Genomic DNA, 12,870 nt, shown 5'->3' with positions numbered 1-12,870 from the left:
GGGTCTCCCAAACATTTGTTTGAATAATTCACCTCAAGAATTGAAAATACTAATTGATTTTAAAATGCTAGCCCGGAGGGACGGGGAGGTGGGGGGTTGGGGTGAGGGGGAGCCTGGAAATTAGAGGCGAAGAGCAAACGTCTACCTGCCAGCAGCGAAGGCTCCGCAGTCGCTGCCCCCGCCGGTAGCCGCGGCCGGGCCGAGCCCCCCCGCAGGCTGCGGTGCCCCCGCCGCCGGCCGCGCTCTCCGCTCCGTCCCCTCCCTCGGCCTCTTCTCCCCCTCCCCACCGCCAAACTGCGCCTTGGTCACCTTGGTCCCGGATTCTCCGCCAAAGTGCCGGCGGTGGCAGGGGTGGGCTCCGCCGGGCGGGGAGGGGATGCCGGTCCGGGCGCCTCGGTCCCATTCAGGGAAGAATTTTGATGCGATTCATTAGAAGTAACGAGTTGACATAAGGTAAATCTACATCGAGGGGGCCTTTCTTTGAGTGCATGGGGAAGCTTCATTAACCATCGCTAACAAGGCGTGCAAATGCTCTGATTGGGCAGCTTTCTTGTAACGCCAAGGCCTTAGCAGGATGCCCACCTAATGAGGGTCACTACAAGAGACTGATAAAATATTCAAATTTTCCGTCGCACCAGGAACTTTGTACTAAAGGAGAAAGTTGAGACAACTGTGTGCTTGTTTACCTTCGGAAGGCACACTCGGGGGAGAAGGCATCTAGCTCTGACATCGCCATCTCCCACAGAAGCCCCGAGCTGGATGGTGGCTGCTTTATGGACGTTTATTTGCTAAATTCGTCAACAGATTTTCCCCCGCCCTCTCTCCTTCTCCTCCATTCTACTTGTGTTGCTCTCGGGTTTAATGCGCTGATTAATAAATAACCCGTCTGCGAGGTTCCACACTTTTCTTCGCTTTTCTTTCTTTCCTTTTCTTTTCCCCTCCTTGAAGATTTATTAAAATCAGCCTGATGGCTTTAATGACACGTCAATCATTTCAAAGTTGCTGCTTGTTGCTAATATGTCAGACTCTGTACACATCACTGCTACTTTCCTCTCTGCAGCGTTTAAAGCCTGTCCCCTCCTCCCCCCGCAATTTGTTTCTTCAAGTTTTCATCGCTAGGTTACGATTTCTAATTAGAGCTAAGTATTTCACTTAATATTTAATTTAGACGCCCAGCACATATATCATACCTAGATCAGTCAATCAAGTGTCCCTTGTTGATAATGCTACATCATTAAGAGTTGTGTTTAATTCAGGAGCAAGCGACTGTACGGCTGCTTCTGCTACAGAGCAGGTAACTTTCGACTGGCAGGAGCTGCCAGCAGATCCAGAGGGATGGGGGAAAGCAGCCCAGCCGGGAGGCGGCTGCGGCTCCTTCACCCCCTCAGGAAAGTTTTCTGCTTCCCAAGCCGTCATCTCATCGCGGAGTTGCATTCCTTTTCTCACTTTTTTTTTTTTTTTAAAGTGATTAAAATTTGTTGGTATTTCACGTTTCCCTCATCCAGCCTCGGTGTTCATGCAAAATAAAGTGTGGGAGGGCTCCCCGAAAGTCTAACTTGAAAGCTGAAGCAGTATTTTGGACCACTAATTAAATACCCCCTCGACTTCTTAAGCTAATCCAAGCAGCTAAAAAAAAAAAAAAAATCACTTGCCACTTGTTTGTTATCACGACCGGTGCGGAGCACACTGCATCCACAGAGCTCTGTTACGAGAGCCGGATGGGCCACATCTTACACACCCATCAAATGCGCATTCATTTATCCCGGGAAACCGTGACTAAAGAAAGAGAGGAAGAAAGAAAGAGGGAAGGAAGGAAGAAGGAAGATAGACGTGTTTTTGAAGATAGCATCCGTACAAATTTGTCAGCGCTTGCTCCTGAAGACTGACAAAAATCCAATTAAATAGTTGTATTAATAATATAAAAAGCCTAACAAGACCAACGCGATGGATTCTCCTTTACCTGCCCCTGGCTCTCCCTTTCACCCCCCCCCCCTTGCCTTTCCCCTCGCCGCGGCCGCAATGCTGCATTTTCCTCTCGCCGGTACCCCGACCGCTACGCCCCAGCCCGTCTGAACTCCTGCCTCCCCCGATAAAAAACATAATCAGCGCTTGCAAGCGTAGACTGAGTCACTCCCGAGTCAGGATTAAGGGGCACTAACTAGGCAGCAGAAAATCGCAGCCTCCCGGGAGCGACCATCAAAACAAGCAGTGAAATAAAAGAGCTTCTCTCTCTGCTTCCCTTCCTCTCCTCAGAAAAGTCCTCCAGGCTGGCAGCCCGACACATACACACACGCACGCACAACTTCGTAGGGCTCCCTCCAGAAGAGAGCACCGGCTTGCCCGGGTTTGTTTAGGGGGAGGTTTTTGGGGGAGAAGGGGAGGGTTGCTCCCTGCCCCGCAGAGCCACATGTCATTCTAGCAGCTGAAACAATAAATCATGTGGGACCGGGTAAGACTGACTGGAAACGGAGGGCAGGTTCCCCGGCCTGGAGAAGACGGCCATCGTCAGAGCAGAGGGACCCCTCCCCACGCGGCCCCGGACCCCGGGCCCCAGCGCGGGGGTGGGGAAGGGCGGGGGAGCGGGGAGGAGGGGGAGGCCGCGCACCCCCTGGGCGCTGCCCCGCGGGACCTCCGCCCGCCCGTAACAAACTTACAGGATCCGGAAAGGATTTCCCCAGCCGAGAGGGCAGCCTCTGCCCAGCCCCGTCCGCCGCGCTCCCGCTGCCGCTGCCGCCGACCGCGCCCGGCTCCGCGCCCGGCGGGGCGCCCCGCTGCGCGCGCCGCTCCTCTCCGCTCCTCTCCGCTCCGCTCCCCCGGCGGCGGCGGCGGCTGGGAGCCCGGCGGGTCCGGGCTCGGCATTAGCCGATCCCATTGACAGTTTGCAGCCAGCAGCTGCAGTCATTAAAAGCCATTTACACCCTGGCCTCCTCACACAAAGCTGGAGCGCCAACAATTATCTGCTTGCACATTTCAGGACATGAGAGTGTGTCCCTAACAGGCTTAGGGGAGCGCTGAATCCCCGGCCGGGCTGGGCAAGCGCAGGATCCGCTGCCCGAGGTCTGGCCGACGACCACCGCGCCTCGGTGACCCGCGTCTTCCAGCCGCGGGAGCCGGTGGAAACGCCTGAGGATGCTGGCTCCGTCCTCTAAGAGCCTCTTGCTAGCGGAGCTCCCGTGCTGGACCTTCGCGGCACAGGGAGCGGACTAGGCTTCAGGAAGACCTTGATATTAGCTGAGAGGCAGGGTTGTGGGTTTGTTTGGTTTTAAACACACGCGCACACAGAATACATGCATTGAAATACCCTACGGAAGGATGTTGTGGAAGAAAGATTTTCGCCAGAAATGCAGACATTACATGTTTCATATATGGAGGGGGGGGGGGGAAGGTAAAGAAAAAAAAAGGGGAGGGGGGGAGGCGGAAGGAAAAAAGAGAGAGAGAAAGAAAGAATATATGTAGAAGCTTTCAGAGATTCATCAGGAATACTAATAGAGGGGTTGCAACCTAAAGCTGAACGACCAGTGTATGATAGTCCGTGAGTTAAAAAAAAAAATCAACCCAAAACAAAACAACAGAGGTGGTTTGGATGTTATTCTGGAAATACATTTTAAGGTAGATTAATTTGCAGCTCGAAGAAAAATGGAATCAAATATTAAGAAACTCCCGCAGGAATTCCCCCCACTCTCTCCTCTGTAATCCTTTACATAAAAGGAAAGGATTACAAAGAAAAAGATTTTGTGTGTGTGTGTGTATTAAAATCTTTGGCTAAACATATTGTTGTCCAATTAATACCTCCAAGTCGATTTGTAGAGGGGCTGAGAAGTCTCTTTCTCTCCTTAGCTGTACGACTGGAAATATGAGCCAGGGAAGGTGGGAGGGTAAAAAGAAGTTTTTCCCAAGTCTGTTAATAGAAGTGCTTAAGCAGATCCCTAAAAATTAAGAGGGCGAATTATTTCCATTAGGACTATGAAGCCATGTAGCACACCGATGACAGTTTAGTGGAAATCAGATGAATGTGTAATACAGCGAGCTTCTTCCAGTCCAGCAGCTCTTCCAACTGGACCTATTCATCTGCCACTTGGAATTATTTCACGAGGAGTGCGCTGTGAAAGGATCACAACCAGTTTGGAGCGCAGCTAAAGAACTTCTACCACCCATAGCAGTATTATTATTATCCTTCGGATAGGGCAAGTCACGCTATGTTTTCACATTTTAATTGTAATATCTCACTTCCCCCCCTCCTTCCCTCCATTGATGTCTGAAAGTAGTTTGGGCTCCAAGCCTCACCCCTCGATCTCCATCGGAATGCAGAAAAGATCTTTAAAAAAGTTTTGAATTCCTCAATGATTTTTCTTCTAGAAAGGCGGCTTAGGATAATTATTTCAGCTTTATTGAGGGCAGATTAGTTGAAGTCTGGATGCTGCGTTTCAATACTCGTTGTACATGCCTTTACAATGTCGGTATTGTTTGCTACTGTGTGTGAACCTATTCAAAATATACACTTTTTAACACCAAGCAAAGTCCTGTCTAAATATACACAGTAAGTCTGGAAAGATGTCCATGACCCGTACAAATCTCTGTAAATCACACTTCCATAGCTACAGAAACCAAACAAAAGAGTTACCAGCTCAAGATGCTGATTAAATCTTCTTAAAAGCAACATACCTAATAATAAATATAGTTGCGTGGTAGCAAGGTCTGACGACCCAGCTGTGTCTTACTGAGGGATGGACTCAAATCACCACCACGGATATTTTCCCTGCTCTTAATTTAAGGGAAAAAAAAAATAAAAAATAAATAAAAAAAAAAAAAGCTCAAACCCAATTTGCCCGCATCTCTTTCCTCTTCCCCCCACAAGACCCTTGCAAGTTGAGGGCAGGAATTGCGGGAAAAGGAAAAAGATGTATAGTGTAAAACCTCGGCCAATTTGGGGGCGAGGAACAGCGTCGCAAGGTCGCTGGGCTCCGGAGAAAGGAAGGGGCGAGAGGCGGCGAGGCGAGTGGTAGGAGGAAAGCCAGAATGCAGGAAAAACAAAGTGGAGAGAGGGAAGAGAAAGGAGAAGAGAAGAGAAGAGGAGAAGGAGCGGGAGGGCGGGGAAGCGAGGAGTGGGACGGGGGAGGCAGCGAGCGGGGCGCCGCCGGGGTCGGTGGCGGAGCCGGGCGGCAGGAGCGGATCCCGGCTGGGCGCCCTGGGCGGCTCCCGGCGGAGCGGCCGCGGAAGTCCGCGGGCAGCGGAACCCTCCTTCGGCGGAGAGGGACAGGGAGCGGGAGAGGGGAGGAGAGACTCTTCGGTGAACCGGGGCTAAACCCAGCCTGTACTGTATGTGCCTGCTTCTGGGAGGGTCACCGGCGTGAGGATGGGTCTAATGATCTCATCTTTCTTTTCTTCCCCGGCACTATTAGTGCTCAGATAGGCAGAATGAAGTGAAACTACGTGCAAATCATGTGTAAATTGTCTCAGTTAGGAGCCCTTTATCCGAACGTGTATCCCAGCCTGGCCCATTTACTTTTCCCCCATATCTCCTTTAGCTTTAACGAGGCTCGTTAAGATCACAATAATATTCCACCCTCTAATTGCTCATCCCATTCAACAAATATGTGCACACTGCTTTTCGCATTATTTGATCCCTTATTTAGGAGGGGTGTGGAGAAGGAGGGGGGAGAGACAGGGAGAAGGGGAAGTGCTGAGATTAGGAGTTGCAAAGATTAAGGAGGAAAAAAAAAAAAAAATCCAAACAACAAACCAGGCTTTTCCACCAACCGCCCGGCTTCCCTCCCCCCCGTGCATTTGGGCGAAGTGGTAAAAACCTTCCTTACGTACTCCGTAATGATTGGCAGGGCTGACAGTGATTGGCAGAGGCTGCCATGGCAACGCCACAACGACACTCAGAAGACCAATAGAAAAGCGAAACAAAATGTTTCAGCGCTGCACTCACTGTGGATTTAGGGGAGATATTATGAGGCTGTTGTCATTAGGGCGATCGCTGTTGAATCACTGAATCCTGACTCGGCGGCGGCGCGGGGCCGGGTGTGTGTGAGTGCGTGTGCGTGTGGGGTGTGTGTGAGCGCGCGTGTGCGTGTGCCCGCGTGTACGTGTGAGTGTGTGTGCCCCCGTGCCTCTATGTGGCTGTGTGTGCGTGTGCGGGTGTGGATGCGTGCGCGGTGCGTGTGCCCTTTCCTCCCTTCTTCCTCCCTTTCTTTCTTTTCTCCTTGATTTATCTCCCCCTCTCCCCGGTCATCCCATGGTGTTCAGGTCCCCGCTAGAGCTTTATCCCACCCATTTCTTCTTGCCAAACTTCGCCGCCGATCCGCACCACCGCTCCCTCCTTCTCGCCAGCGGCGGCGGCGGCGGCAGCGGCAGCGGCTCGGGCTGCAGCCCCGGTGCCGGCGGCGGTGGAGGCGGCAGCTCCCGGGCACCCCACGAAGAGTTGTCAATGTTTCAGCTGCCCACACTCAACTTCTCCCCGGAGCAAGTGGCCAGCGTCTGCGAGACGCTGGAGGAGACTGGAGACATAGAAAGGCTGGGGAGGTTCCTCTGGTCGCTGCCGGTGGCGCCGGGGGCATGCGAGGCCATCAACAAGCACGAGTCCATCCTCCGAGCCCGGGCGGTGGTGGCCTTCCACACGGGCAACTTCCGAGACCTCTACCACATCTTGGAGAACCACAAATTCACCAAGGAGTCCCACGGCAAGTTGCAGGCCATGTGGCTAGAAGCGCACTACCAGGAGGCCGAGAAGCTAAGGGGTCGCCCGCTGGGGCCGGTTGATAAATACAGGGTGAGGAAGAAGTTTCCGCTGCCCAGGACCATTTGGGATGGCGAGCAGAAGACGCACTGCTTCAAGGAGAGGACTCGCAGCCTCCTGAGGGAGTGGTACCTGCAGGACCCTTACCCCAACCCCAGCAAGAAAAGGGAACTGGCTCAGGCCACGGGGCTCACCCCCACGCAAGTAGGCAACTGGTTCAAAAACCGAAGGCAAAGAGACAGAGCAGCGGCGGCTAAAAACAGGTCAGTGGGGCTGCGGTTCCACTCTCCGGGGCGGGGGGCGAGGTGGGCGGCGGGACCTCGCGGGCGGGCGGCCGCGCTCCGCTGCTCGGCAGCCGCCTGGGCGGCAGCGCGCCTCTGCCTCTCCTTTCCTCCTCCCGCTCCTTCTTTTCTCCATCGGGGAGAAATCGGTCCCCCCGCCGGGCGGGTAGGTCTCCTCCCGGCAGCCACAGGGATGCGACGGGGATAGGCACGGCTCAAAGTTGCCTGAACGCGCTTCCAAGCCTGCCCCGGCTCCCTGCGGGCTCCAAGGGTGCGGACAGGGCTGGGGCTCCCGGCGGGAGCGGGCAGCTCCGTGGGCAGCTCGTGTGTGTAGATGTGCGCGGAGCTCATGGGCTGCGGCGGGGGCAGCGCCCGACTCTCCCGGCCTGCCTCCCTCCCGGCACCGGCGGCTGGCGCGGAGGACGGGAAATCCCATGGCTCCGGGTCGGCGGGCTCCGGTTTGGCTTTCGGCTTGCCGGGATCTGCGCCTGGCCGGGCTCTGGGGCGGTTTCCCCGCCGAAAGGCCGAGGCAGGCGGCGCGGTTCAGAGCGGGTTTCGGCGCAGCCGGCGGCTCCGCTCCAATTGTTCGTGCTGCTCTGCATGCGCAGCGGGACCAGCACAGGCAGACCCCAGAGCTCTTTGGCTCATGGAGAAAAAAAAAATCCAAACAAAAAACATTCAAGAGACCGGGATTTTTTTTCCTCCCTGCATCTCCATTTCTGTGTTTATACCACATGGCGACCTGGCCTCCTGATCGTGTGTTTCCTGTGCATTTACACTTGCATTTATTTGCTTGTCTCTCGGTGTGGTTTTTTTGTTTTTTTGGTTTTTTTTTCTGCTTTGCCACGATAAAAGCGAGGCACCCTTCTTCCTTTCTTTTGCTTTTTTTCTTTCTTTCTCATTACTGTCTTAAAAGTTAGTTTGCAATTCAAAACGGACCCTTAATCTAGTTTGACACATTGATTTTATTTTAATTTAAGTTTCGCTACCACTGTAAGCGTGTAAAGAAAAACTTTTTTTTATAAATGCTGTCTCTTAAATTCCTCCTAATTATAGCACTGGTGCTACTGATTAAAGATTCTGTAGGAGAAATGTAACCTAAAAGTGCCTCGCTATTTAATTTCCATTAAATGGAAAACAGATCAGCTTAGGACTGTAAATAAACAGAAGTTGCCTACGGATGCTTTTGTTGACTCAACGCTGTTGACAGCAGATGAATGCATCAGGATTTGTAAATGGGAGAAAAATAAAAGACCCTGAAATTAGACTACTTAAAATAATGAGAAATGTAGAATAAACCGGCTACATTTTTTTCTGTTCTTTGCAGGAAGTTAAATAAAAAATACTCCGGTGAGAAACATTTGAGAGAAGAGTGTGTTTTGATTCACACTGGCAGTACTAAGCGCTAGAGGTTGAGGCTGGCTGCTCAGTCCAGGACTTTTAGCTCTTATCCCTGAATCAGGCTTTCTTTGGGTTTCGAGTGGAATAAACGGACCCAGAGGAATATTTACAATATGCCAAGGAACCTAAAAAATATTTATTGCCTCTTAAAATATATTAAAAGGTAATATTTCCTTAAGCGCTGACAATGAAAGAACAATCACTTGAAAGCTGACTGTGGCTTTCAGACGAGAAAAGGACTCAAATTTCGAGGGGAGAGAAGCGCTGTGTTCTACATTCTCCTTCTTTTATTTTATTCATAGCGCTGCGTCCCTGGGACAGGACCTCCCTCCTTCCCTAACGCAGACCCAGAGTGTCTGTGCACTGGGAAATATTTAGGGAGGTATTAGCCAGAGCACAAAATGGGGATCCGGTAAGATTCTTGCCCTCTACGGAGCGCTCCTTGAGGCTTTTCGCGGTGTCCGAGTGTCGAAGGGGCTCTCCCACACACGGTTTCTCCTAGGCCCGCCGCGCTGCGGGGCGAATGAATGGCACTCCGCGGAAAGAGAAGGCGCTGCTCGTGTTTTCCAAACGCGGGCACAGGGAAGCTCTTGTCCCCGCGCTCCCCGTCCCGTTCCAGCCCGCGGCCGCTGTCGCTGTGTGCGCGTTCCCCCGCGGCGGCCTGACCCTGCGGCGCGGCCAGCGCGGCCCCGGCGCTCGGCTTGGCCCTGCATCCCGCCGCCGCTCCGGGCTGCCCGGGCCGCTGCGGGAGAGCGGCCGGGCCGAGCCGGGCCGGGGCCGCACCCTGAGGCCGAGGGTCCGCTCCGTCCCGGGCCGGACCGGGCCGCGGGGGCGGCCGTCCCCGGGAGGGCGCAGGGTCGGGCGGGCGCCGTCCCCTCGGCCGCGCCCGGTGTCTGAGCGGGGCTGTGCTGTTGTTTTGTCTCCCGGCGCGATGCAGGCTCCAGCACCAGGCGATAGGACAGAGCGGCATGCGGTCGCTGGCAGAGCCCGGCTGCCCGACACACAGCTCGGCCGAGTCTCCGTCCACGGCGGCCAGCCCGACCACCAGCGTCTCCAGTTTGACAGAAAGAGCCGAGACGGGCACCTCCATCCTCTCGGTAACCTCCAGCGACTCGGAATGTGATGTATGATATCGGAAAACAAACAAACAAACAAAATTCCAAATCCAAACAGCCAAGCACCCTCTCCCCGTCCCGAGCAAAACAAACCGAGGCAACCTAGAATCAGGACACACACACGCATGCACGCACACACACAGCCGGGAGGAAAGAAAAGGCCAAACCCGACCTAAACATAATAGCAAACAAACAGACAGGGATCAGAGAATCCACCACCACCACCACCGTCAGCCAACACCACCACCAAGAGATGGAGCTAAAACTTCAACAGTCACAAACGCTGGTGCTGCAGCGGGAAGGGTGGGGGGGGGAGGGCGGGAAATAATAATTATTATATATATAAAGAAAGAAAGAAAAAAAAAAAAAACAAAGCAAAAGTGACAATTGTATTCTTTTTAGGACAAGCACGATTTCTCCTTTGCGCTTTTCCATGGACGCATTTCACCCACTTGCATGATGATGATGATTAAATTTGTATCTGGGAAAAAATATTCTCTATAGTAAAGGAAAACAAACAGAAACCAGACAAACAAATGCAAACTCCCATCGAATTTGTACAAAAATCAAAAATAAAAAAAAAATTAAAAAGGAACTCCTTGAAGAGGGAAATAACAAATGTTTATCGCCTTTTTGTTGGTCCTATTTCTCTCTCTTTCTCTCTTCCTCTCTCCTTTTTTTTTCTTTTTTTTTTTTTTTTTTCTTTTTTTCTTTTTTTTTTAGTCCAAGTGATGGTCCAGCCAAGATGCAATTTTCTGTTTTTTTGTTCCGCAGACAATCATTTTATTCGTAAGCACCTTTTTTTCTACACTTCTGTCACTGCCTGTGTGGGTACTGGTTATAAATGTGGAAAAAGAATAGTTATGACTGTAACAGATTTTTATTTTTATTTCAAAATTTTATATGAATTATGTATATCTTAATGATGCGGTCATTTTCCCAGTTTGTAATATATGTGTAGAAATGCTTGTATATGATATTTGCTCTCCTCTTTCTTTCTTCCTCCCCTCTCTCTATCTCCCTCCCACCCTTTCTCTCTCTCTCCTTTTTATTTTCCTTGACTCGGTGTTCCTTGCACAAACTTAGCTGTCAAAATCTGACGTGCTAGGTTTCCAAAAGGGACCTCAGCGATAGAAAAAATAAAAAAAAGAAAAAGAAAAAAAAAAAAAAGCTTAGGGTGCAACTGTAGTTATCTTATGCAAAAGCTATTTTGAGTATTTCATAGCAGCTTTGGGGGGTCTCTTCTTAAACTCCACGTAGGACGCTTAAACTATTGTTTCCTTAACTGCGTGTTTATCTATATGTACAAACTTTCTAAATCAAATACAGTATTCCATTTTCTTATCTACCCAGCGATGTTGGTGTTTCTGTCCGCCACGGAAAATCACTCCTTCCTTCCTTCCTTCCCCGTGGGCTCCGGCCCCTCGCTCTGTCCCGCCGCGGGACGCGCAGCGCTGCGCAGCTCCATCGCCCCTCCGGCCCCCGCCTTCCCCGGCTCGGCGGGACATCCCGGAGGGGTTTTACAGGGACGAAACCGCCCTGCGAGGAGGCTGCGGGCGGCTGCGGGGACACAGAGCTGCGATAGCGGCGGCGGCGCGGGGCACGGCCGTGTCCCTCCGTGTCCCCTCCGCCACGGCGGGCTCCATCGTTTGCCCCCATGCCGGTATTTTTTTTTGTGCACTGAGAGCTAAAAAGGCTTCCTCGGCCGCCTGTCTGCAAGGACGGGTGTCTCCAGAGAGCGGTTAAGACATTTCGGGGTTTGTTTTGTAGCTTTAAATGAAAACAAAAACAAAAACTCCTCGCCCTTAACGGGTTGCAGCTCCTCCCCTCGAATCCGGAGTATATTGTAATGTGCTGAAAGAAGCCTTTATTTGCATGACTAACAGTATTTCAGCATCTTCCTTTCTTTCCTTTTCCTTTTTTTTTTTTTTTCTTTTTTTTTTTTTTTTCTTTTTCCTTAAAGTTCTGCTTTGCCCTGGGCAGATTATTCAGCCGTGAATTAGCAAGAGGTAAATTCTAAACTTGTTTTTACTTGAAAATACAATTTTGAATATTACCAAGGGTTTAGAGAGAAACGTGCCTGGAATTTCTTGACCATTTCCAAACTAATATGGACTCCCGATCTACCTTTGTGTTGCCCGACTCCTCTCTCCCTCTTCCCTCCTCCCTTTTTTTAGGGAAGTCCGAGCTAGGTCTGCGGGGAGACATAGAAAGCGCGTGGGCTCTTTCCCCCTCCTCCCTTTCCCAGCCATGCCTCAAGAGGCTACCTGTGGATTTGGGAGAACCGCCATGGTGCGAGATTTTAGACCGAGCCACTAATAGGTAATTTTAAGGAATAAACTGATGTGTGAATACGTTCGCACACCTGAGGTTCCCCGGAGAAAAGCCGCGCTTGTGAGCTCAGCAGGCACGTAGGGAACACGTCCCCGCGTGTGACGGGAGCCACCGCGGTAAAGGACACGCGCGGCCCCGGGCTGCGGCCGCCCCGTCGTGGTTCGCCTCCCCCGCCCCGCGGGCTCCGCTCAACGCGCGGCTCCGCTGCGGGGTCTGCCCCACGGGCAGCTCCGGCCGTGCCACTGGGCCCTCGTCAACACGAGTGGGGACTGAACAGAAGATAAATCCCGGTCCTACCAAACTGAAATGGACGGGAATTGCCTGGGGGCAGTCACACAATAGGGCTACCGTGTTCCTCGTGGGTGGTGCGATGGACCTAGCTATTCCCCTCCCCCACGTGGCTTTTTAAGGGAAAAATATTACCCAGGAGGGGATAAAAGGTTCCCCAGTGGCCAGCACCCTCGCCGGGTCTCACGCTAGAGCTTGGGTTGTTTTTCTCCTCCCCGCCGGCAGTGAGGCAGAGGAGAAGCCTTTAGAAGAACAAACTGGCCTTCCAGCATAGGGTTGGGAGATCTTTGATGTCGGTATATTGTTTTTTAAGGGCAGTATTTCTGTTCCTCTCTGGTAGCAACGTCGTTCTCATCCAGCAGTGCTTTTAACGGAATTTAATACCTGAAAGGATTCACAGGCGTGAAAGTTTGGGACACATTATTTTTTCTTTCTTTTCATTTTGCGCCTCGAAGCAGCAGCTAGAAGGCGTCAAGCCGGCAGCAATAATCTACCTCAGCTCAGACTCACACGGATAGGTTTGGATTTTTCTTCCCTCTGATTAAGCCTCCCTAAGATCGCCCCGTCGTGCTGTGGCTGCTAGGGGAGGCCAGAGAGCGCCCTTAGCCTCGCCCCATCCGTACCTGGCCTTAAGCTCCGAGCACAGCTTAATCTTAAGCGCAGGGCCTTTACTCTCCCACTCCATTTGTCACCCCCATCCCCAAAAAGTTGT

General features: G+C 52.1%; 1 protein-coding gene across 1 annotated transcript; it reads left to right on the top strand.

Moving 5' to 3' along the window:
* Nucleotides 1-5,941: 5,941 nt before the first annotated feature.
* On the top strand, nucleotides 5,942-10,872 carry SIX3 (SIX homeobox 3). The gene is made up of 2 exons (XM_066316077.1): nucleotides 5,942-7,002; nucleotides 9,359-10,872. The coding sequence occupies exons 1-2, from the start codon at nucleotides 6,239-6,241 to the stop codon at nucleotides 9,549-9,551; spliced, it is 957 nt and encodes a 318-aa protein (XP_066172174.1). The 5' UTR covers nucleotides 5,942-6,238; the 3' UTR covers nucleotides 9,552-10,872.
* The last annotated feature ends 1,998 nt before the right edge of the window (nucleotides 10,873-12,870 follow it).

This window comes from Sylvia atricapilla, chromosome 3 (genome assembly GCF_009819655.1).
Source record: "Sylvia atricapilla isolate bSylAtr1 chromosome 3, bSylAtr1.pri, whole genome shotgun sequence".
Taxonomy (NCBI): domain Eukaryota; kingdom Metazoa; phylum Chordata; class Aves; order Passeriformes; family Sylviidae; genus Sylvia; species Sylvia atricapilla.
This window is presented reverse-complemented; position numbering and strand designations above follow the sequence as displayed.